Source organism: Cantharellus anzutake, assembly GCF_015039405.1.
Source record: "Cantharellus anzutake strain C23 chromosome Unknown EI90scaffold_102, whole genome shotgun sequence".
In the NCBI taxonomy this organism is placed as follows: Eukaryota; Fungi; Basidiomycota; class Agaricomycetes; order Cantharellales; family Hydnaceae; genus Cantharellus; species Cantharellus anzutake.
Window position 1 is genome coordinate 204905 of NW_024067052.1, and position 25615 is coordinate 230519.

A 25615-nucleotide genomic window follows, 5' to 3' on the forward strand; every position below is an offset into this window, starting at 1 on the left:
TCGCGTCCTCCCTAAGAGCTACATACCTTGCCGAACCCGTCCTCCGTGCAAGTTCCCTCGTTGACGTCAACGCTATCCATAAGGACATCATCACCGCCCTTCCCCATGACCCCGCCGTTGCGGACTATCTCACCGCCGTGATACCAGAGGATTCCCGCTGGTCTAGGGACGCAGATGGCCTCATAAGGCTAGACAACTGGATCTACGTCCCAGACGCCAACGACCTCAGGCTCTGCGTGCTGAGATACAAGCACGACCATCCACTCTCTGGGCACTTTGGACGGAACCGTACCTTGGATCTTGTCCGCCGGGAGTATACTTGGCCGGGTGTGCGCACCTTCGTTAAAGACTACGTGTCTTCTTGCACCGCTTGTGCCCGCGCCAAAACTCCCCGCCACAAGCCGTACGGCCTGCTCAAACAGCTCCCAATCCCCGAACGCCCGTGGCACTCCATCTCCATGGACTTCATAGAACACCTCCCCACCTCTTCTGGTTACACCGCCATACTGGTCATCGTTGACTGGTTGTCCAAACAGTGTGTCTTCGTACCGTCTACGGACACCGTCACAGCGCCGGATTTGGCAAAGCTGTTCTTACTCCACGTCTTCTCCAAGCATGGCGTTCCCTCCCACATCACCTCGGATAGGGGATCCGAGTTCATCTCCCACTTCTTCCGCTCCCTGGGCAAGGCCCTCGATATACGGCTACACTTCACCTCGGGATACCACCCTGAAGGCGATGGTCAAACCGAGCGGATGAACCAAACCCTGGAGCAGTACCTCCGCGTCTATTGTAACTACCAGCAGGACAACTGGTCCGAACTCTTGCCCCTTGCCGAGTTCGCCTACAATAACACCCCGAATGCTACCACGGGGGTTTCACTGTTCTTCGCCAACAAGGGGTATCACCCCAACCTTGCCATCCACCCCGAGCGAGATCTGACCTCGGCGCGAGCACAAGATTACTTGGTCGATCTCAACTCTCTCCACCAGTTCCTCCGTGAAGAGATGACCCATGCCCAGCAGCGCTACCAAGGCCCTGCAGACGCTCGACGGCTCCCTGCACCGCCGTTCGACATCGGCAGCTCAGCGTTCATCAAGGCCAAGTATTTCCGCACTACTAGGCCGTCGGCGAAACTCGCCGAGAAGAACTTTGGGCCATTTGAGATCATTGCGCAGCCGGGTTCTCATTCACGCACACTCCGCCTCCCCAACACCATGAAGGCTGTGCACCCAGTCTTTCATGTCTCCCAACTTGAGCCCGTGATACCCAATTCCATCCCCAACCAGGAACAGCCCCCGCTGCCGCCAGTTGAGATCGATGGCGAACTCGAGTACGAGATCGCCGAGATCCTGGACTCCAAGACTGACCGACAGCGCAGCTGCAAGCTGCTGTACCTGGTACGTTGGCTTGGGTATGAGGGCACTGACAAGGAAACCGAGTGGCTCCCCGCTACGGAGCTGGAACACACCTCGGATCTTGTTGCCGATTTTCATGCACGATATCCGGCGAAACCGGGACCACAACACGCTTGACAACAGAGGATGGGATTGTTAGTCGGTAAAGGCAGAGTCTAACAACAGAGTAGAGTAAGAGTCAGAGGTACTAGTCTCAGCCTGCCCCGCTCTCTCCCCACCCAACCTTGCACCCTGTTCCTCAGCCTCCGCGTGTTCCCTCCTCGACCACATGTCCATTAGGCGTCGTTCCTCAGCATTGGTGACGTATTCAAGTAGGCGGCCCACTATAGCGGTCAGGCCCGTCAGAGTCTTGTTCACGGCCAGGATTGCCTCGTGGATTCGCGCAAGGTGATCCTCAGTGGAACGCTCTCCCTCGTCGTCCGATTCGTCATCGTCCACGTCCAAAACCTCCGCGTCCTCCTTAGGCCCCTTCACTCGTGGGCGCTTTGCCACAGGTGACATCCAGTCCCCGCGTCGACACTTCTGCTTCAGCCTCTGGCACTCAGTGCAAACTCTGCGATTGCCCGTACCCAAGATGCAGGCAACCTTGCGCTGGACACAACAATCGCAAGGTGGGGGATCATCTCCCACTGTAGATGGTCGATTACTGGCCGCAGGACGCTGTGATCGAGACGATCAGGATGATCAGTAGCACCCTGCGCCCCGATCAGTTGACCAGGACTACTCACCTTCCCCGTCACCGACTCAGCCGTTTTCCTTCTCTTCTTCTCCTCTTCTTCAGCAGCAAGACAAGCTGCCGCTAGTTGCTCTGCCTCGCGGCGAGCCTCTTCTGCGCGACGCAATTCCTCCACGCGATCAGCCTCAACTCGGCGCCGTCTGTGGCGTTCCTGGCATTTCTGGAGCATGAGCTCCTGCTCGTCACCAGAGTCGTACTGGAGGTCTTCAATTTTCCAGGACAAGAGGTCCATCGCGCGGACCTTAGGGGGCATCTTGGGTTGCGATAGCAAAGTTAAGTCCTTTTGTTCAGATCGCTGTCGGAATCAAACCCGGCATAGGCCACAGGATTCTCATGCGCGCATGGGACTTCAAGGGTTCAGTCCCAAGGGGGGGATACTGTCACGACCCGGCAATTCCCACGGTCAGGTGATCACTCCCCACACCTTCTCCCTCCCCTGCTTCGACCCCATCAACCCCGCTGCCCGCCCGACGCCGCCTGAACAAGCCCGTCACCCTTCCCTGTCACCACTACCTGTTCCCACGGCCCGTCACGGGCCTACGAGTCTTTCTTTATCACGCTTGTTTTTCTTGACGGCCATACATGGCTGTCCTTCTCCCACACTCTTTGTTTGTTTTCGTTTCTTCTTAACCCTGCCCGCAATCTCCGTGAGATCTGGCGACTTAATTCCATTCATTCCGTTATACTTAAATACCGGTTGTACACTACCTCATACTGCAGTTCAAAAATCAACTAGGGTTACCCCCCTGCACTCTCTGTCTGACCCAGTCGCACCTCCTGCCTCCTGAAATATCGGGGCCGCGTCAAGTATGAGGCGCAACGCTCACGAACGAGTCATTGAAGCCGAAACCCCTTTCCGCCACGATTGTCACCCCTGCCCTTGACGGGCTGTTACGCCGAAGCAGCGGACCTTAACGGTCACCGACAGCGAGTCACGGTAACGTATTCCCACGCCCTGACAACTTCCCACAGTGGGGAAGGGAAGGAGGTTGTGGGTGGGTTGGGGATGGCGGGGACTGAGCATCATGTTGGTAGCTCAAGCCTCCAGTATGTTATGCACTTGCGTCCATAGATTTTTCGAGACAGGCGAATAAGCCTGTTTCCGTCAGGCCACATACAACAGAGGCAACTTGAACACTTAAGAGAAGTGGAGCACCTAGCATTTGTGAAGTAAACGTGTCCCGCGTCGGTCTTTCCAGGCTCTCTTGTCTCGACCACCAATGTGGTTGGGGGAGGAACGACCTGCGTGTCCAGTCACGACTTAAAGCCACACGATACTAGAGGGGAGCACCGAAAAGAGCGCGTCACTCGGCTGATCCGAATGCTCTGAGAGCACTTTGGATGTAGACACGTTCCCTAACAAATAGCGAGATGGTTATGTGAAGGGGCTTCGAAGTTGGGGTAAATCCAGCAAATGATCGATTCATCCCGCCGCAAGGGTACAGATTCAGTACGTTGGCACTTTTCAAATGATGTGGCGTTGTTGCTGAAAGATGTGGAATAAAAGCTAGGGATCGTTCTTCCGTCGGAGGACAATCCCAGTCGCTGACTTTTAATATAAACATTCTTCTTAGAACAGACTTTTGCGGCATCGGAAGGAAGAGGGATGCGCCTCTTCTTAGGTGCATGTCACCTTCAGCTCGCACTATAGAAGCCTTATTCCCTGTGTCACAGAATTTGGCGGTGGTGCGGGTGATCCGAGGTTAGAAACGTAAAGAGCACAGCAATATCTGGGTTTCTTGAAAGGTTCGTCCGAGAGACACAGTGTGACGAATTCCAACATGGCGAGGACCTCACTGCTCCTGCCAGGATTAAATGCAAGACAAGTACCCTTCAAATTTTGAGAAAATCAAGTTTTTGGGAAATTGGGGAACAGCAAAAGGTACTGCTCCAGACATGTTAGGTCATACAAAGTGATGGAGCTGTTTGACTCAACCGAGACTGCGGACGCAAAGCCGCATAGCTGTAAGGGGCACACGTATGCACCAGTAATGTTAATCTGTCATTAGAGAGATTTGCCCTCCGAAAATGCGAAAGTTATGTGGAGATGCCGCCCAGGAGTTGTCACTGTCAGCTAGCAGGACACAAAGTCCAATTGGTTGAGTAGGGTGTGGAGCCTCCGGGCGGTTGACAAGCCGTCTGAAGTGAGAACCTTCCGAGCAAACACAGCAGGTTCGGTAGGACAAAAACCCATTGTGAACTGAACCGGAATTGAATGGATGTTGCGAGGATCACATAAATGCACGCAGACAGCATTGAGAGGATCCACCGTCGCAACGAGGGCCTGGGCAACAAATGGAGCACAACAACTCCACGACTGCCCGAATTCACTCCCAAAATCACGTTTCAATTGCTCGGCTGCCAGTTGTTGCTCAGGACTCGTGGCGATTGGCAAACTCTACTTCTCAACATCTCTTCTGAGCCGTATCTTCTGAGCCGTATTTTACTCCGAGATCGAGCATTCTGGGCGTCTTAGTTCTTGTTTTAGAGATGATAACCCTTATTCCATCATTCCCTTGTACACTTGAAGCTCCAGGATTTCTGGCATTTGGTCATCCCGCAGTTCTTGGTGTTCCTTGTCTGAGGCTACATACCTCTTGCTTAGTCATGAAGGTAGCGGGTCATATTTCCGTGGAACTCGATCGCACCCTGCTCATGAAAACTGGGCATGATGATATTTGGGTGGTGTGTCCTAGGCATTAAAGGACACGTAATGCTTGGTCTTAAAGACATTGGGATGAAGGGAAACTAGTCGACTTATCGAATGACTTATCGTCATATCGTCCATGTTCTCCTTCAATCGACAACCAACTGCCCATATTATCATTATTCATGCAGATAACACGGATCTGCTAGCACACACAGTCGACCCTAAATCATCAAACAGTGAAACACAGTTCCATCTTCGGAACCAGCACTCCAGTTCTTCCTCAACTTCCGTAGGGACCTTGTAGAGCGTGATATAAAGTGTGAATTTTTTGTGCTTGCACCGTGCTAAATGTATGCTTGCAGAGACGAGGTGGATTTATAGTCCTCAAGTACTGCTTTCAGTGGTTCCAGCTAACAATCAACAACCGCCCACCGTACGGGGAGGATGTATTGGAGCCCATTCCCACCGATGACACCCGCAATGGCTTTTTGGCCCAGTTGACACTCCGTACCGTGATTCTCAAGGCCTTTCATTTGTTGCTTGTATTGGGCGTCCCTAAGTCATACACGCTCCCAATCATATGCTCGATGCTGGTGATGCTCAACCTGACCCTGCTGGATTCCCTTTCACAGTTTGGTGACACAGCGTCCAGCCTGCTTCCCTGCAACATAGATGCTGCCTTCAAGCGAGGAACACATTTACTCAAGCCTTCCGTCCCCACATTTTATTCCAACCACGGCGCCGCAGTCGTTAAGTGATAGGGCTGTCGTATGCAGGTTTTCAATCATTGGCCAAACATCCCCCATCTTCACAGTGTTGAAACTCCCCAAGCCGATGACTTTTCCGGGAGCAAAAATGACCGTGGAATAGCGGTCGGAAAACGTGGGGGCCATGGCAATGGCGGGGGTGGCAACGGAGGTGTAGGAGAGGTTAAGGGGGGTGGTGCAGCAGGTGCAATAGGCGATGCAACTGCCGTCATAGAACCCATGAATGATTATGGGGGACGGTGGATGACTAGATTTGTATTTCCGGGGCCACAGTCAAGCTACCTTGGAGCGTCGCTACGCTGCAGAAGCCGAACTGTCTTACCATGTTGTAACTGAGGTTTCGAATGCACCGTTCGCCGAGCCCGGAATGATGAGAGTTGCGAGCTTGCTTGGCGTGCACAGCATCGCCGGTGCCTGGGCATATTCGCTACATTCTGTCACTTCGGGGTCAGCTGGAAGATTGTCCGACCTTGGTAACGAGTTTTCCTTTGCGATGCACTTCCGCAGTCCCCTTGCGCACACATGAGGACATTGGTGGCATCATTTTGGCCTCGGATTCGGCTGATATCTTGGCAGAGTGGGATCCATCGCCTTCCCGCACACCTGGGTGTCTTGCCTGACATTGGTTTCCTCGTCTGGCTATTGAACTGTTCATCCCTAAGCTAATCGTCCTCGTTGTGGGTCACAACCACTAACCAGCTTCTAGATTCGACGCATACCTTAGTCCTCGCTCTCGAGTGTTCAGATTCTATAAGAGGCTCCATGGTGAGGTGACGCCTGTCACCCTCTCTTCGTATGCTTGGCACACTCTAGTCCGCGGCCCTTTTGGGATGGTCATCCTGGTTTACACTTCACATCCTCTAGAGAAACCGGCAAACACAGTGTGAAAGTGTTTGCATTGTTCACATTCAGAGGAAGAGATATCAGACAGATAGTTGGTGACCCACGAGATACAACTGATTTTCCCAATGCAAACACCGCTTGGGCGATTTTTGGATAAATAACTATTAACTAAGTATGGACCAAGGCCACCTCGCCTATATATAAACACCAAACGTGCCTTCTCATGAAGCCGATTCCCTTGTGTGACCTACAAATGTGTATCGCACTCCCAACGCACGATCCCCCGCTTGCTGCTTGGATACATATAATTTCAGAAGGTCCCTGATGAGTAGCCCTCGTATGCGACACAGAACAGCGGCGAATAATAAGGAAAGCGACTTCTCTGTCTGAATAGCCCATCTGGGGCAATGGTTGGTAGCAAGAACGTGTACGTATCGTTCATTGCACGTACTCGGGTAACGGCTATACTAAAATACGGCCAATGACTAAATGTACTCCAAACAATACAATGACCACATTGCGCGGCCCGCTTGTGAAATATGGAATGAGCCACCGAAAAATAATATACTTGTCACGGGTTCATGAATTATATGTCTGACTTGTCTGACTTGATCGACGTGCTCAGGTCCGGGTTCAAATTTTATATTACAAATGTAGAAGTCACGCTCTGCTTTCAATACAAAAGATCACATGTTACACGGGGATAAACCCAAGTCCGATCATTTAGTCCATTCTGGGAGTGGGCTCAGGCATTTGCCGAAGTCTGAGGAAACAAGTCTGGGGCATGCGAGGTTCCCATGCAGAGAGAAGGAAAATCTAGACACATGCCCAGTTACTTTGCTATGAAGTCGGCACCCAAGCCTGTGTTGGGCTCTACTGCTTATATATTACTTCGCGCGCGGTAAAAGTGTTGGGTGTTGCGGTCCAGATGGTGGAGTGTTAGCTTGTGGTTCTTATTTTGAAGCCATGGGTTCAATTCCCACTTGGGGTAAATCTTGTTTTTTTTTTTTTTGCTTTTTTGTTTTTTGCTTTTTGCATTCCCATCTGGTTGCAGTGGGAATGTTTTATGCACAATGCCAGTAAATTAGGAACACCGGAAAAAAATAGAACCGAATCCATGCCTTCATATAAGTATTCAGGCCAAGCATGGAATACAAAAAAAAAGATATACACAGTGGGAATCGAACCTATGCCTTCAAAATGGAAGCCACAAACTAACACTCTGCCATCTGGGCCGCAACACCTAACATATTTATCGCATGCGAAGTAATATATAAGTAGTTAAACCCAACACCGGCTTGGGTGTCGACTTCATAGCAAAGTAACTGGGCGGTCTAGATTTTCCCATGGGAACCTCGCATGCCCCAGACTTCTCAGACTTCGGCAAATGCCTAAGCGTGTTGCCACTCCCGGACTTGGGTTTATCCCCGTGTAACATGTGATCTTTTGTATTGAAAGCAGAGCGTGACTTCTACATTTGTACTACAAAATTTGAATCCGGACCAGACTCCTTCCCAGTCGCTCACATGATTTCTCCGAGGTTTAGCCGCAACTTACGTTGCCCTCCGAAATCTGTCGAGCGACTGGTACAACTTGCAACACGTGATGTTCCCACGCTAAGTTGTAATGAGTTGTACATAGGTCACGGAATATAATTTTTAGTATTTACGCATGCGGTCATTGCACCCAACGTGGAGACTAAGGGAGCACATCCAAGGGTGTGAAGTCAATGTCCGGGTGTGCGCGAAGTTTAATAGTTTATATATTACTTGGTTGCTAGTCACTTGTTTGTGCCCGGTGGCATAAGTGGTATAGCGCTAGCTGAGGCTATGCATTTTTTTTTAAGTGGCACATGTTCGATTCTCATGTAGGAAAACTTTTTTCGGGCCCTCCCATGGAATAATTGTGTGAAATGGTTGTTTTCTGTACACTAAGGAGTGGAGGGTATGAAAAAAAAAGTTTCCTAAGTGAGAATCGAACATGTGCCACTTAAAAAAACCGCATAGCCTCAGCTAGCGCTATACCACTTATGCCACCGGGCACAAACAAGTGACTAGCAACCAAGTAATATATAAACTATTAAACTTCGCGCACACCCGGACATTGACTTCACACCCTTGGATGTGCTCCCTTAGTCTCCACGTTGGGTGCAATGACCGCATGTGTAAATACTAAAAATTATATTCCGTGACCTATGTACAACTCATTACAACTTAGCGTGGGAACATCACGTGTTGCAAGTTGTACCAGTCGCTCGACAGATTTCGGAGGGCAACGTAAGTTGCGGCTAAACCTCGGAGAAATCATGTGAGCGACTGGGAAGGAGTCTGAATCCGGACCCGAGTATGTCGATCAAGTCAGACAAGTCAGACATATAATTCATGAACCCGTGACAAGTATATTATTTTTCGGTGGCTCATTCCATAGTGAAAGCCTTTGTTCACATTCTTAGAAGGTTGCCCAGTTCGATGCTCAGTGTCATGGACGCACCCGCTCATACAAAGGCGCAAACATATTTATTTGATAAGCCTTCGCAGTATTGTTAACTCTCTTAGTCGATCATTGGTCGATCAAGCGAAGGGTCTAAGGACAGCCGCGCAGCACTGGTTGCATAGCTGTATAAGCAACGGGTAACAGCATTCGGCCCGTTGGATTCAATGGATTGGCAACATTGACGTTTTGTCTTTATTCCCAAATTTAGAATCTGACCTGCTATTACGCCCCTCCGCGCCTCGCTGGACGCCCCAGGGACTTGCGCTTTAAAACCGAGCCAACCAACTTTGAAGTTCGTCCTCCTAACCCCCTCGAGATGTCTGTGCGAGATTCTGCAGTTGGTCTCGGGACAACAGGTTATGCAAAGAAGGCCAAGGAATTGATTAAGGTTATTGGTGATATTCGGGCTCTTGGGTGAGTTTATCGATTCATTCTTCATGTGATCCCCGAATCCGAATCCTCCCTCTGCAGTGGACAGGTAAGGCACACTGCGCAAATCATACTTGCTGCTCAATCACCTGGACATAGGGCGACTTGGACCTTCCAAGGATCGCTGTCATAGGAAACCAGTCGGCAGGGAAAAGCTCGCTCATTGAGGCGATATCGGGGGTGCGTGCTGAGTGCCCATGCGAAGCTGCTTGTTCCCTCATGCGATTCATGATGTGTGTAGATCACCGTTCCCCGTGCAAGTGGGACGTGCACAAGGAAAGCGTTATTCCGCCCGCTATATTCCTCCAGCACACCGCTTATGATCCACACCATTTCCCAGGTGTCCCATGGAATGCCGGCTCCAGCAATCCGATGAGCTGTGGAGGTGCCAGGTGTACCTCCGGTTCGATTATGACACTCTGAACCGCCCCAAACTCGAGGTTCATGAGGAGAAATTTGGCCCGATGCTGCACGACCCCGCTGCTTTGGAAATCATGTTGCGGAGGGCTCAGCTTGCGATATTGAACCCTACCGTTGACGCGAAGAGATTTGAAGACTTGGATATAGATTCCTTGGATGATGAATACCCTCCGCTCGGATCCTCAGAGCAACTAAATTTTTCTTCCAATGTAGTCTGTGTGGATGTGTGGGGTCCATATCTTCCAAATCTGTCCTTTGTCGACCTTCCCGGTAGGTAATGGCTTCGCTGTGAAATGTAGCTTTGCTTACTTTCAGTACAACCTCTCCAGGCATCATCTCTAACGTGGCGGATGAGAAGGACTCGGGGAATATCGATGCAGTGAAGAATATGGTTAAAAAGCATATTGAAGGGAATTGTTTAATTCTACTCACTATAGTAAGATCTATCTTTCGATTATCTCTGATGCTACACCGACAGGTCTCCCGTCACGTCCCCATAGACAATGCGAGGTACATGGATTTTGCTATTTTATGCTATTTTACAAACTGACTGACCTGGTAGATGATATTGATAACCAGAGCGCGGCTTGGTTGGCAAAGCAAGCCGACCCAGATGGACTTCGGACCATCGGTAAGACTTATGATTAGGATGTAATTTTATGCTCATTGGTTAATTCTTCGTGCAGGAGTTCTGACGAAGCCGGACACCCTTCAAGATGGCGAGGAGAAGGGTTGGGTTGACGTCCTGGAGGGTCGAAAGCATCCATTAAAGTTGGGGTATTATATTACTAAGCAGCCTGCTCCTAAGGATCTCTTGGAGAAAATTACGCATGCTGAAGCTCGAGCTAAGGAGCGCGACTTTTTCCGAGACCATCCGACTTGGTCCAGGTTGCCTAAGAGTCGTATGGGCACGGAGATGCTTGGTGTTAGTCTGAGCAAGCTTCTTTCACAATTGATCGATCGGACGTGAGTACTTTCATTGATTGCTTCGTGTCATCTCGCACTCAGTTGAGCGAATCTTGCAGTCTCCCGAAGCTTCGCGAGCAGGTCCGAGAGCAGAGTAAAGCAACAGATGGGGCCTTGGCTCGGCTTCCAGCTAAAATAACTAATCTTCCAGCGGTGGAGATCAACGCCCTCATCGGTCGTTTCTACGAGGAAATGAGGTCTTACGTCGAGGGAGCGCAAGGATATGAGACTCTCCTGCATGGTTGTTTGGAGCCATATTCCACATTTAGATATGAGATCAGGGCCACTGCACCTGTTTTCGACCTCAGTGATCCGCCAAAACCTGCTGATTTGCCCTACGGATCAGGAGATGCCACTGACAAGTCTTCAATTGGGGGGTCCTCACGGAAGACTACTCTTCAAGAGTTGAGGATGATTATCGATCGGTGTGTCATTTGCGCCCCCCCGGGTAACCGAATAATTTATCCGCACGGCCAGGCACCTCACCAAGGAGCTTCCTGGCAACGTTCCGTTCTCTGCGAAATTGAGCTGCATGCTTAATTGTCTCAAGGAGTGGTCGGCGCTGGCTGATGCATGTTTCGACTCTGTCTTTTTTATGGCTGAAGATCACTGTGTTCAAATTGCCCGAACGCACTTCGATCGATTCACGTATTCTTCACTGAATACTATCATCAGGTGAGAGTAGTATGGCACAATTGTATGGCACTGTTGTCTCTAACCGATTCACTTCTAGGGATACTGTTGCGAAAGAGCTTCTTCGTGCAAAAAATGAGATTGACGAAAAACTTCGTTGGGTGATAAAATGTCAGTAATACTCCTAATCTCTGTTAGTTGCTGCTTACACGGTATCTGGGTAGTGGAGTCCACACCGTTCACGCAGAACGCGCACTATTTTACTTCCTGCAAAGAGAGATACCTGGTGGAATACAAAGCGAAACGGCCCGTAAGTGCTGCGGCGGTGACCTTTTGGATTCAGATGGCTGAGAGGGGCTCTAGACGAGCAAATTGATAATTAGTTATCTAGAAAACGCGCTCGTATCCTTGCGTGCCGCTGGGTCCTCGATCAGATCGATAGAGGAGATCAAGAAATATGAAGAAGATCCGTATGAGCGGGAGATCAGCGTCGCAGCGGAGGTCCGGGCATATTTCCAAGTTGCTTATAAGGTCAGCTTGATTTCGCTATATTTGTTCAATCGTCCTTATTGTTTCTTTTTCTTGCCAGCGCATCATTGACCTTGTCCCTCGGATCATAAATATCGATTTTATCTCAGAGTTGCATATAAGACTCCGAGCTGCCCTTGAGAAAGAACTCGGAGTTGGTACGGAGGCAGGGATTAAATTGGCTGCCAAATTGTTGGAGGAAGAGCCAGATGTGTTGAATAAACGAGAGGAGCTGGAAGCGAAGCAGAAACGACTGCGTGAGATCCAATTAAGGCTCAATGGATCGCTTGTCTAGCTTGAGAAACCTGGCGTAGTGCAGAGTCCCTCGTCAGGCGTAACGGTTTAATGCATATAGCTTTCCCACAAAGGGCTTCCCTTCAGCTCAGAAGCCAGTCGCAGCACCAGCAGAACTGAACATGGGTTTCTGATAATACAGTTTCGCACGTATGTGCTTTCCTCGGGCAGCCGGGACTACCTCATCAGTCTTCCGATACGATGCTCCATTGCCCTGCAGTAGGCAGGATCCCAGCCTCTACTCAAGTGCCCCGTAGGTGGAAGGCTCAATGCATAGGCGGAAAAAACTTCATCCACATTGCTTCGGTGAATCGGGTTGTCATACAGACGTTGCCGCATTTCCTGGTGCGCGATGCGGACAAGCTATAAGCAGGTGACCAGCCTCTAGAAACCAATATATGACAAACCAAGCACAGCCACTGACGTGTTGGACAACACCTGTAAACATCAATAAACGTTCAAGTCTTCAACAACCCATAAGAGTCACTCTCGCACTACGCATTCGCAACACCGACTAACGCAACAGGAAAAATTACAATAGGACGGTTTTGTACAGGCACATATTTATCCCAGTTCCGGTCCATGTCACGCTCTACTTCTACCGACTCGCAGGTGTCCAAACTCAAACAACCATTCACTACACGTCCACGTTCACAAGCTAGTAACTACTCCGATGCAAGTTCAACTAAGATTCCACTCGCTCGCTCGAATACACCATCTTTGGGCCCCGTCGCGACCAAAGTCAAGGCAGCCCTTTCGTCCGAAGCTCGCCTTGGGATCAAGCCCACAAAGAAAGCACCAATGCTTAGGCCTATATCTAGACCTGCATCTCCCACTAAAAGATCTGCTGCTACTCCATCTCCGACACCATTTGTACGCGACATTAATCCGGAGGAGGGATTGGTAGATTGGACTAATGTCGAAGCAGACCTGTCCCTGGAATTGGACGATAAACCGCCGCACGATATATTCGATTCCCCAGACGACAAAGTATTAGTGTCTATACGCGTCAAACCAATTGTGAATGATTATGAAGAACAATCCTGGATTGTGTACGTAAGAACTCTTGGATCTTTGATCGTCTCTCAACAAGCAATTGATGACATGACAGCAATACAGAAGGGAGTTGGATTAAGCTTCATCCAAACCATGCTAAAATAACAGGAAAAGCCGTTGAGCATCACTTTGACGCTGTTCTAACTGGAAGTGACAACAAGAGCGTCTACAATCGCGCAGCTCGTTCTCACGTCCGGGCGGCAATGGAAGGGTATAACAGTATTGTATTTGCATACGGCCAAACGGCATCAGGTAAACCACCCATCGCTGTCCGTCGTCCAGATCCAGGAAACTTGACATCTATGTAGGGAAGACGTTCACACTGATGGGCGACGAGAATGAGCCTGGAATAATACCCCGTGCCATTAAAGATGTATTTGGCTACATTCGAAATGTATGGTCCTCATTTGTTCGTGTCCACCTTACAACTAACCAACCAATCTAGACATCAAGTCGAGAGTTTCTCTTGCGAGCATCATATCTAGAAATTTATAATGAAACTGTTTATGACCTCCTTGCCCCCTCATCTGTTGGTATCGTTGGCCCAACAATCACCGACGCTGGGGTCGTCAATCTCCGCGAGGAAGTCGTGACCAGCTTGAAAGGGATCAAGGACGTCCTGGAACGAGGTGACAGCAACCGCAGAACAGCCTCAACAGATTGGAATGAGCGTAGTTCTCGAAGTCACAGTGTCTTCCGCCTCGTTAGTGTCATGATCCTCTCAGGAGCGAATTCGGAGCATTGATGTGGCGCCAAACAGGTGATCGAATCCCGGGAAGTTCTGGGCGAGGATGAGGAAGTTGAAGCGATGCTTGGGACGCCATCCACCCCGCGAGGCACTCGACTGCAGAGCAGAGGGGGTCGTGCTGTACAGTCCTCCGTCCTGGTGAGATTCGACTCCCTTTTGGGTTGCTCCGTCAACCTGAAATTCCTTCTAGAGCTTGATTGACCTGGCGGGTTCAGAAAAGGCCACCAGTGACAAGGACCGTACTCGGGAAGGAAAGTACATTAATACAAGGCAAATATCTCAAAGTCAACTGGCATCCGGCTCGCCCGAACTAACCTTCGCACAGTCTTCTCACTTTAGGAACAGTTATCGCTACTCTCGCAGAGAACGCTTCGAGGGGAAAATCGTGAGTTTTTTGTTGCCGCCACCCCGATTCCGCGACTCCTCAACACTTGTCCAGCAACCATGTACCCTATCGTAACTCGAAGCTCACTCGAATGCTTCAGCCCTCTCTGTCTGGAAACGCCCGCATATCGGTGATCTGTACTCTGAATAGCTCTGTGAGTGCCATTGGTGAAACAACCTCTACTCTCGGTTTTGCATCGCGGATAAAGAAAGTTAAAGTACGAGCATGTTTTTTGCATCCTCGGACGTCTGATATTGAAACCAATTACTTTCAGCTTCATGCGACGAAAAAGGAGGTTATTGACACGGAGGCCCTTCTCGAGCGATACCGGAAGGAAATTGAGGAGTTGCGAGCACGACTGGCAGAACGAGAAAGGGAAGCCCCTGTACGGAATCGGCGGCTGAGTGCCAGGCAGGTATGTGCCAGTGCTTGACTCACCTGAAAGGGATAGCTCACCACTACGTTTGCGTAGAAAATTGACGAGAGTCGGACACTGAACGATATGAGTGGGAGAATCAAGCAATTGACTAAACTCATCCTCACTAGTCAAACTGTGGATGAATCTAGGGGTGATCAGGTACGCTTCGAGAGATACGAGCAAAATAACTCGATTCAACCTATTCCTGCAATATAGTCGTGCCCTTCTAGTCCTACTAAACTGGACTTTTCGCAGTCACCATACGAGGTGGGGATTAGTTGCAAGCAATGTCAACCCATCGAAAGATGCTAACGTTCTTCCCAGCTTCAAAAGGAACTTCTTGTAGCGAAGGAGCAACTCGAGCGACAAGCTACCTTGATTCTCTCGTTAGAAGCGAGCCTTGAGCAACGGGCTGTAATACCACTTGACTCACCCGAACACGAAAAGGATGCAAAAATATCGGAACTGTAAGTTTTCGGTGCCCCTCTGCATCTTCTCAAACGGGGCATAACCACCCGTGATGATCTCCAGGTCGAAACAAGTTAAGGAACTGGAATTCGTTACGAAACGGTATGAAGAGAACCTTGGTGAACCATTGCGCGCGGTGAAGGAAGATGTTGAAAAAGAATGGATTGGCAAGGTTGAGGGGTTGGAAGAACAACTCCGCACTAACAAGGCATACGCTTTAGAGTGCGAACGTGCTCTTGACAAGGAAAGACAGGTGAGTTTGCGCAAGGATGGAAATTTCTCGCCCAGTCGTTAACTTGCTTGCTATGCTGATTGCGATAGACCCGTAAAAAGTTGGAAGAAGAGAAAAGAGCCCTTGTAGCGTTCGTAACGGATTTAGATTCTGCTTTGCCTTCGTTACGAGGACACGCGCCTCTTAACATTATCTCATCCTCGACACCCCCTCCACTACCATCCTCATCCACCTATCGTCCCCCCCTTAGTCCACTCAACGAGTCGGACCCAAATGCTTCGCCATCACCACCTCAAGCGGCATCTCCGACTAAATCTAGAATCCCCACTTTAACTTCCCCCTCTAAACAGCGGATTTCATCATTCACAATGCCAAGCATGATGAACGGAACTGGAGGCGAAAACAGAGAGGGTATTTTAGGCAGGGCTACACTATTCGATCAGCCCCCCGTTGATGACCTACTCGATGGTGAAGCGAGCTTTACGGGGGACGGTTTGGGGATCGAGGATAAGGAGAATCGATCGGTTTGATGGACCCTTTCCCCTGTAACGCCGTCCGTTTGTTGGTCTAGCTCCATCGGGGCGTATGATCGCCAGAGGCGACGGTTCAACTGCCCATGCTGATTTTTTTCTATTTGGGTTTCGTTCAGAGCTTTCTGATAGATCATAGCCAAGTATCTATCTTCCTGTGCATCATCTTTTTCTTTGAGTCTAGATGTTAAGTATTGTATGTACATGTCACATAGGACTATGGATCATTGCGCTTGATCCCAGGAGCTATAAAAGCTCGAATTGATCAGGTATGGAAGCATGATGTTGGAGTACATTGAGCCAGCAAGTGTTGGTAATAGCTTGTATTCCAGGAACGGGGGTATGGTATTCGCATGTGTCTCGAGGGCACGCGACGCTTCCAAGAGACCAGACGAGAATGCACGTATGTGTTAGAATTCTTGGTATTATGGTGTTCGCTATGACCAACTCACGTTTGGTGATGTTGAGTCGTGTGGCGTTTAGATTTACACCTATTGCCTTTCTTGGTGGCGTCCGTGCCAAAGTCAGTGCGCATTCATAGCGCCTGACTATAAAAGAACAATTTTTCACAACCCAACCTTTCCTCAGTTCACGTACAACGGGACTGAGGTATGTTGGTTATCTCTTGTTCATCATCCATAAAACGTGTATCTAATATTCGTACACCAGCGACAACATCGCCAGGTGATTATTCTAATATACTTTTAGTTCACATACAACGGGACTGAGCGACAACATCGCTAGTCCAACATTTCGTCTTATAGTATGTGTGACTAGTTGTCACTGAGAAAAGTGATTCCACGATAAAATCGTGTCTGCCATACAACAAAGGTTTTACCATAAAACACGATTTTTTCCTGGTCCCGTACATGTGATGAGTCCCGCTTTTTTCGTGGATTTGACCAGAATCCTGTCATAAAATCTTGTTTCGCAAGAGGATTTAATCAGTTTCTCCTGTGAAAACTCACGATAATATTCTCAATATGGCTGGGACTAATCCTGCTTCATTCTGGGACTTAATCAGGTATCTGCGGGGACACTATCTGATTGAAGTATGACATTACAGTTGAAGGAGAATTTGAGATGTGAAAGAAGGCGTGAAAGCCCAGCAAGCATGACGTTATATTACACACAAAGGAGAACTTGTGATGTGAAAGAAAGCAATGGGGAAATGAATGAAGCGAGGGCCAGGAAACTGATGAATTGGCACAGTGGTGGCGACGGACAAGAGAAGCTGGGGTGCTGGCGGAGGCTGCAACGTAAAGCATGGTGTTCATTAGCCTAACAAGATCCGGAGTAAGTAGAGGTCGGGGGTGATGGGGGTCAACGAACAATTCTTGTTAGCTCTATTCTGAATGGAACTCCTTAGGCTCGTGCACCTACTTCTGGTCGGCTTGTTAGCTCCTTTCTGGCCTGAGATTATCAGACTCGCACGTCTAGTTCGTCCTTGTGAATCACAGCGGTAAGGAGTGCCTAGAAATTATTTATGAACAATGGATCAAGAGTGAGACGCTAAGTACCTTTTCCCAGTTTAGTACGAGTGTGGTTCCCATCCGATCCACCATGCAGCTCTCACGAGCGTTTGCTACTGGATCCCAGTTCACACTCCTCATCCAGTGGGGCTGTCTTCCTGGGAAGGGCATGGGCTATTCCAAATGAGTGAGATGAATGAGCGGGAGAGAAAGTGACGTACGTTTTGGTCGTGACACTTTCGTGAATATCAGTGCACTATACCAGGATGCTCACAAAGACAAATTTAAAGACACACCTTTGCCCCGCAATGCTTTGTTTGCGGCAGACATGAAACCACCCTCGATCTCAGCTCCACTTGTGGGATTGTCGCTATCGTTGTCGTTGTCATAATAACTTGCATGAGGATGACCTATCTGCCCCAGTGAAGCCGAAATTAATTATATCAACAAATCATACGCTTAGGAGAATGGTCCATGCCTGTATGATCTTAGAAATTGCGACTAAATAACAAATAAATGAGCTCCACTTACCTTCATTGTCGACAATATCATGGGCGTTCTTACTGTTCAGGTGCAGATGCAAGCGAAGCCCTGTTGGCTCTAAATAGAAGGTTCAGCACAGGACTCTTGAGGACACTGTTGGTTTATCAGCCACTTACCTTTGATTGGATGATCAACTTTAGCGCCGTGTTTCGTCATACAGGCAGAGGATTGCTTCGTACTTTCCGTCCCTAGATAATGTAGAAAGGTAAGAGCCAAGTACCAATGGGAAATACTAATGATTAATATCCTTACCTTTCCTACGTGTCTGAGGAGTTCCCCCCCAGTGGCCACTGTCATCTGATTCATTACAATCCTCGTCTGTCCCGGTAGGTTCTTCGTTCAATCCGCTGCGATCTTCGTCCGGTTCACGGTCTGCATCTGATCCACCACAATCCTTGTCTGATTCGGTGTGGTCTTCATCTGCTTCATTGGTCGACCTTGAGATCCGCTTGACACTTCCACCTGCATGGACTGAAATAGAGCATCAACGGTTGTGTGGCAGGTGGGGAGATTGTATCACCTTTTCTTTGCTTGCTTTGTCGAATGCCTGTCTTGCGGTTTCCTATCGCTGTCCTGATGAGTTCCTGAATAGGCCACGCCCCTTCATAGTCTGACTTAATCCATGGATGTTCCGCGATGACCTGCATGGTGCGAGTGTAAGTGATATGTAATACAATTTTAATATGCTCACATCATTTTGAATCTGCCAAAGCACCTCGTAGTCAAGTTTTTGGAGTTGAACCATGCCATTATGGAATGCCTTCCCCAGATGCGTCTGCAGAGCAGATCAAACAGATTCCTGGTATCATTCCCAAGCTGCAGCATCTTGTAAGAATAAAGGCTTCTTTACTCACTCGTACTAGAGTCATTTCATGCTTCTCGATGCCCATTGCCTCAGCTAGGTGGAACCCGCCCTTGACACGATCCGGGTGACCCCTTGGCCACGCTATTTTCTCGTGGACACGTTTCCGAGATGCTAAGGGGACGACAACACATCAGATCAGCCCATATGACAAGGATGCTTCATCCTACACGTGGTGCTACCCTTCTGAAGACCTGGATGATGTGATAACGACAAAAGTGATTAGCGCGTTTGGGGGTGAAAACTCACCTTCCATCTCCCTATCAAGTTGATCTCTTTCACACTGAAGAGAGGAGAGCGTGCGTTTTGAAGTTTGGACACGAGGCATGGGAGTGGGGTGAGTGATTGAAAAGGGATCGCGGCACAAAACTAAGTTGAATTGACTCTCGCCCCAAATAGAATCAAACAATCCAACACAACGCGTCCAAAGCGCCCTCTGCCCACTGGGGTACACTGCTGCAACAGATCTCATTACTGGGCCAATTCGTTCCTTGTGAGAATATAAATACCCTCGTCATCTTAGTTAAACATTCTGGTGCTCTCTGGCACGCTCTTGGGCATGGCTTTCTACAGTCGCCACACTGGCAGAACTGCAGCGATCTGGGCTTGGGATCCTGGGAATTCAGTTAGCACGGCTCGCAGGCGTCGTGAAGTAGAAAGGTCACTCCTATTAGGCCGTCCGATTCCCCAGAGCTACTATAAGAGACGGAAACTTATTTCTGATCCTGTCCTGGAAGCAACACCAGACACCACAGGAAATTTGCTGCAAGAAAGTGCAGTTGAATGTGAGCGTGGGGCCTCAGAGACCGACCAGATACTTTGTGATGATGATTACAACTTTGTGTGAGTTTTCGCTCTGGGATTAAACAATGGCTTTACATTGTTGTTTGCTACCAGTAATCAACAAAGCGACAATCAGAATGATGCCAAACCATACAGTGATGATGGGTCGGAAGACTTTGCAGGTTCCAGCCGAACATCTCTAGACGAATGGATGGAAGTGTCAGAGTACAGCCCGGTTAAGTCCGGACTGCTTACACACAACTGATGACACACCTGCCCCATACCCGCACAGCCTGATCATCATCCCCGGACTGGCACAGACATTTGTTATATTTCCTTCTGCAGAGCGGCCCCGCTTCGCTGGGTATACTGACTTTATCATTCCCTGGGTAGCGAGTGAGGAAGATAACTTTCTTCTCTCACTTCCCCTCGCTGCTCAGGTATGTTGTACATAGTATATACAATGATATGATCTCACTTCCCCTCACTGCTCAGCTGGAATCCCTATCGCAATCCGCTTTGCCGGGTTCCCCCATTGAGACTGATCCTGTCCCCCTCGGCCTCAGCTCCAGCGAAGGCTCGGGATCCCTCGACTTAGAGTCCGAGCAGCTCGGTACCCTGACAGGAAGCTGTTGAGAGATATAAGGCAGATGCAACTTTGCAGCGATATAACCAATTTTGTGTGCCCTATTTCCTTGAATTTTTATTGCCCGTCAAACCTGCCAATGTCCAGATAACCAACCCCTCTCAGACTTGGACTACAAGAACCTCAAGATGTTCGATGTTCTGATCCGCAGCAACATGTCCAGCTCAACATACAACATCATTCGGTCACGCTTCAAAGAACTTCAACTGAAATCACTGTATCAACTTCACTCGAACATGTCAAGGCTCTCTCACGTCATAGAGTACTCATATGACTGTTGCATCAACAGTTGTTGCTGTTTTTCATCCAAACTTTCCAACCTTGATGCTTGTCCACACTGCAGTCAACCACGCTTCAGACCAAATACCCATGTTCCCCTCAACACTTTCCATTATCTCCCAATAGGGCCTCACCTCAAGGCCCTTTATCTGAACCGACACTTTGCTAAACTACTAAAGTATCGCGGGACTCTGGACCTGGGCATGGCAACTATTGACGATGTCTTTCACGGGGCTCACTATCTTGGTCTACTGCAACAACAGGTCAAAATAGATGGGCAGCAACACCAGCACCGCTTCTTCAGCGACCATCACGATGTTGCCCTGGGCATCATGATGGATGGATTTCAGGTATTCAAGCGCCAGCGTGATGGCAGCACAACTTGCTGGCCTATCATTGCAATCAACTTCAATTTGCCACCTGAGGAACGAACCAAACTTTCGAATATCCTTCCACTGGCAATAATTCCAGGACCAAAGGCACCGAAAGACTTTAATTCCTTCCTACAGCCACTTGTTGATGACTGCAAGCAACTGGCGCAAGGAGAGTGGGCATTGGATGTAGCTTCAAATGAGACTTTCAAGCTGCGTGCCTACCCAATTTCTTGCCATGGTGATATGATTGCTATGAAGCACTTAATGAACTTTAAGGGCCCTAATGGCATCTTTCCTTGTCCGGTTTGCTGCATCAAGGGTACTAGGAACCTTGACGGCGCAACAACTCACTATGTTCCTCATGCGCCTCCTCATGACCAGCCCCGAGTCTGCAATACATACTGGGATACTTCGGGTGGCTTGCTTCGTTCTGAGTCTGACTACTGGCACACCCTCTCAGAAATCGCTTCCCTTCAAGGTGGTTCCAGAGGCTCGAAATCGAAGCTTTCCCATATTCAACAACAGTCCGGTATCAATGGGAACTGCGTACTAACTGAGCTCCCATCTATTTCAATATCTTCCTCTTTCCCCCGTGACTGGATGCACCTGTGCTTAGAAAATCACTCAAAAAACTTAGTCACACTATGGCAAGGAAAATATAAAGGGTTGGACGAAGGAAGTGAAAGCTATTGTATCCCGGACAATGTCTGGGAAATAATTGGAAAAGAAACAGCTCTGGCTGGCAATACAATACCTTCATCTTTTGGACACCGTACCCCCAACATCTGGAGTGAAAAACACCTTTTCACAGCTGAAGATTGGGCTTTCTGGATGGTCCACATCGTGCCATATGTCCTCAGAAACCGCTTCAACCGTCCCAAGTACTACAAACATTTCATGAAATTTAACTCAATCCTTAAACGCACAATCCAATATTCTTTCATGGAGCAAGATCTGGATGAGCTTGAGCAGGACATTGTTGAGTATGTGAAAGAATATGAAATGTCAGTTCTCTCATTGTTTAAGTTGCGTGCATGACATATTTGCTTTTTGTCATATCCATGCATACCCGACCCCGACCTGACTTCCAGACCTCCACCCTCTTCACCTCCAGAGTCATAACCTACCGCTGCCGTTCCAATACTCACCTTCGGTCTTGGCAACACACCTCCTCCTTACCCCCCACGCCACCTCTACTCCTCCTCCTCCTACTCCACTGCCCCCTCCGCAATGCCTCCACCCTCCCGTAATCCTCCTACGCTTCCCCCGTCCGCTCCGATACTCGCCTTCGGTCCTGACAACCCTCCTCTCCGCCACTCCTTCCCCCTTACCTTTCCCCTCTCTCCTCCCTCTGGTACTCCTCCGCCACCCTTCCGCCAAGTTACGACCTTCCGCTACTGTCCCGTACTTCCTACGTGGACGCCAATCATATCTCTGCTCCGAGCCTCCGTCATAGTCCCGACCTCGGACTTTGACTCCACCTCGGTCTTAGTCCATTGCATTGGTGACCTCATACTACGTAAACACCATTGCCAATATCCCTCGGACTTTCAACCCCACTTCCGTAACCCCCGTAAGCTCCACAACCCCCGAGCTTCGCAGATCGCCTTCGGCACTCTCGCCGCTTGTAATGTATCTCTCACGTTTACCCCTCATCCCTATTTGGACTACTGCTTCTTCCCATTCTAGCCAGTAGTCATCATCCCCACTTCTCCTCATCCTCCTGCCCCTCTGGGCCTTGCCCTCCCTACCTCCTTTCGGACGTGATCACAGGTCCTTCCTTATGACCTTTCGGTACCATTCCGCTCCTTCTTCCCTTTGTCCCTGTTCGGATGTCTTCATTCCGATTCGGTTCCCCTTTGTTTCCTTGTGCCTTTGCCCTCCCATTATATATATCGGCGCTTGTACATACTCGTGGGTTCAGTCCGAAATCGCCCTGAAATGCCCTCTAGAGACTTCCTGCTCACCTACTGTGAAATTAAGGACCAAATGGACAAACAGCAATGGCACAGCGCTCCGCTTGAGTCGCTGAGGCCAAGGTCCCTCCACGCTAAGTCTCCGATTCCACTCCGGAGTCGTCTGAATCCGCCCATCTCTAACACTTTTCCAGTATTTACTACCAGTTCTCCACACAATGACTGTCTACCTGCCCCCTCACGCTGCATGCGCTTCTTCATATCCCATACAACATCCGAAACAATGGGCCACCATGTAACAATTGGACCTTTATCATGGAGCGGTAGGGGTGCCGTGGTCCGGTTCGGTTCGGTCTTGAGGTAATTTTGAGGACCAGAACCGGGACCGGTCCCAAAATTTGACTGTCATGTCGAACCAGGACCGAACCATAATGGGACCGAACCAAACCGCGGTTATGGTCCTCTTACGGTTCGGTTCGGTCTTGGGACCGTTCAACCCAATCTCATATCACCCACTATAATTATGATGAAATGCACACATATAGGATATCAGGAACATGTATCATCAACTAAGCAAGATTAGTCCCCTTGTTCCAACATGAGTTTTGCCTTAGATTCCCACCAAGGATTGCCACGAAGCTACAATGGCGAGGGTGTATATACTGTTCAAATTTCTCCAATTTTCCTCGCCACCCTGAATGTGCTGAAACATTGTAAAATCTCCGGAGCGCTAAATGAAATCTTTTACAAATGCTGATACGGCACTGTATTTACACATAATTAATCTTCTGGTCCTGCGGTTCGGTTCGGTTCGGAACCGGTCCCAACTATCCTCCAGCTTTCAGGACCAGGACCGAACCATTGCAGAACCGAATCCGGACCGAACCATGGTCCGGTCCCATTATGGTTCGGTCCTCGGTTCAGGACCGGTTCAAACCAGTCCTCCAAGGACTTCGGCACCCCTATGGAGCGGTGGTGTGGCTCACTTTTACCTGCCATCAAGTCTCGAAAGGAGCCGTTCACATGCCTTGCACTAAGACAGTACCAGAAAGCGCAGTTATTCGAGGTTGTCAATCGGTACAACTTAGTTGAGCTGATGCCACAAAGGCGGGATATGGATGTCCCTTCACGGTACGAGCAACTGTTTAAAAAGTCCGCTTGTGAGTCCTTCCCTTGTTCCAGTTATTTCAGCTAACTCCATTTATGCAGATCTAATATCTTTTTTACGCAAACCTGTCGTCCAGCAATATATCCCTGACCTATCTATTCGAAAAAATATCGCCAAGCATTTGACGACATCTTTCGGTGGCTTGATCGGGTCCTGGCTGGATATCCTGCTACCAACAATGCCACGTTGGGCGAAAGTTCGCATCGGAAATGGAGGCGATCTTATTCGAGGGGCCGTTGGGCAGATGACTGGCCAGTGGGCCTTCCGTGATGCTTCCTTTGTTCGTGTATGTGATCATATCTTTGTCTGCACATCCAAACTGCTATTGAACTTCTCCGTTTATGACAGTATGAATTGCATGCTGATGCAAATGTGCACCGTCCACGAGCTAAAGAGAAGTTTGTTCGTACTGTCTACTATGGGCGTCTCGAATATATCCTACAGTGCACCATCCCACCAAATCCCATATCCAAAAATACCGAACCCGAAATCGTTCTTCTTGCTGTTGTGACCACTTGTGGTACACAGGGACGCGATGCCACCCTAGAGCTGACGTATTTCAAGGCCGTCACATCGTACATTGAAATCGTCGACCTGGCCTCCATTTGCGCAGTGGTTGGTCGCATCCGAATCAGTGTGGTAGATCCTCAATGGGCGATTGTTGACCTCAGCGGTTCCTGGGCTCGCACCGTATTCACAGATGACTCGCTAGCTGCAGGTGTAGATGTATCCCAGCGAAGTGAACTCTGATGGAAAATGAACTCGGATCAGCGCTGCTGCAACCCCACATGCGCGCTATGCGCAAGCCAGCAAAGACTCTTTTTTCTGTATTATTCCCCTTATAATTGCGTTTGTCCTGGCCCTCGCAACCTTGGGACTGATGTGCTTAGATACTGAATGAAGTCTTATTTCGCTCCTAGTAACTTGAGTCTACACAAGATAAAATCGTGCTCTATTCGGCCTCCAGCGAAGCCGTGGCGACGGTCTGTGGAATGACATGATTAAAATCGTGCTCGGCGCAACCTCTGCTAAACCGAAGGTGAGAGTCCCTGGAATGACACGATGGTCGAAAAAATCCTGCCTCCAATAATCCTACAGTGGTGCGGGATTTTCCACGAAATCCTGTTGCGTTACACGGTTTTATCGTGGAATCACTTTTCTCAGTGTTGTACGTACGCCACGTACTTGGATTGTTGACGGAATAACGTCGAGGCAATCGGCCTGGCCCCATCGTAGGGATGATAACAGCAAGCACTCATTTTTTATTCAGTGGCTGGTGGCAGGTGCAACACTTAACAATGTAAGTATTCACACCGCGGGGATCTGACCGTTCCGCCGCGTCCGCACTCGTAGGGTAGGCTGACTACGACTTTGTCACATCAACTTTTGTCGTTCCAAGTGGCAATTCCGAGTCGATCGACCGATCCGAATAGGTGGCAGTTTATTATGAACGGTTAGCCTTTCCTGCAGCGGTGGGCACCATCACGTACCTGGGAATAATGGTGAGTCCCGCAGTTTATGACGCTGTTCGGATCGTTTGCGAGTCCAATGAAACAAG

At 49.2% G+C, this 25615-nt stretch overlaps 2 protein-coding genes across 2 annotated transcripts; one reads left to right on the plus strand and one right to left on the minus strand.

The window, feature by feature from the left end:
* Positions 1 to 17436: 17436 nt before the first annotated feature.
* Positions 17437 to 19219, minus strand: EI90DRAFT_3021153 (uncharacterized protein; the record flags this gene model as incomplete). Its single annotated transcript, XM_039057610.1, has 11 exons — positions 17437 to 17487; positions 17535 to 17644; positions 17708 to 17722; positions 17783 to 17896; positions 18018 to 18086; positions 18146 to 18217; positions 18282 to 18491; positions 18550 to 18670; positions 18721 to 18804; positions 18884 to 19005; positions 19141 to 19219. 11 exons carry the CDS (start codon positions 19217 to 19219, stop codon positions 17437 to 17439), a joined length of 1047 nt encoding a protein of 348 aa, XP_038909650.1.
* A 4634-nt stretch (positions 19220 to 23853) lies between these two features.
* On the plus strand, positions 23854 to 24807 carry EI90DRAFT_3021154 (uncharacterized protein; the record flags this gene model as incomplete). The annotated part of the gene is made up of 3 exons (XM_039057611.1): positions 23854 to 24049; positions 24099 to 24343; positions 24406 to 24807. The coding sequence occupies 3 exons, from the start codon at positions 23854 to 23856 to the stop codon at positions 24805 to 24807; spliced, it is 843 nt and encodes a 280-aa protein (XP_038909651.1).
* Between the last annotated feature and the right edge of the window lie 808 nt (positions 24808 to 25615).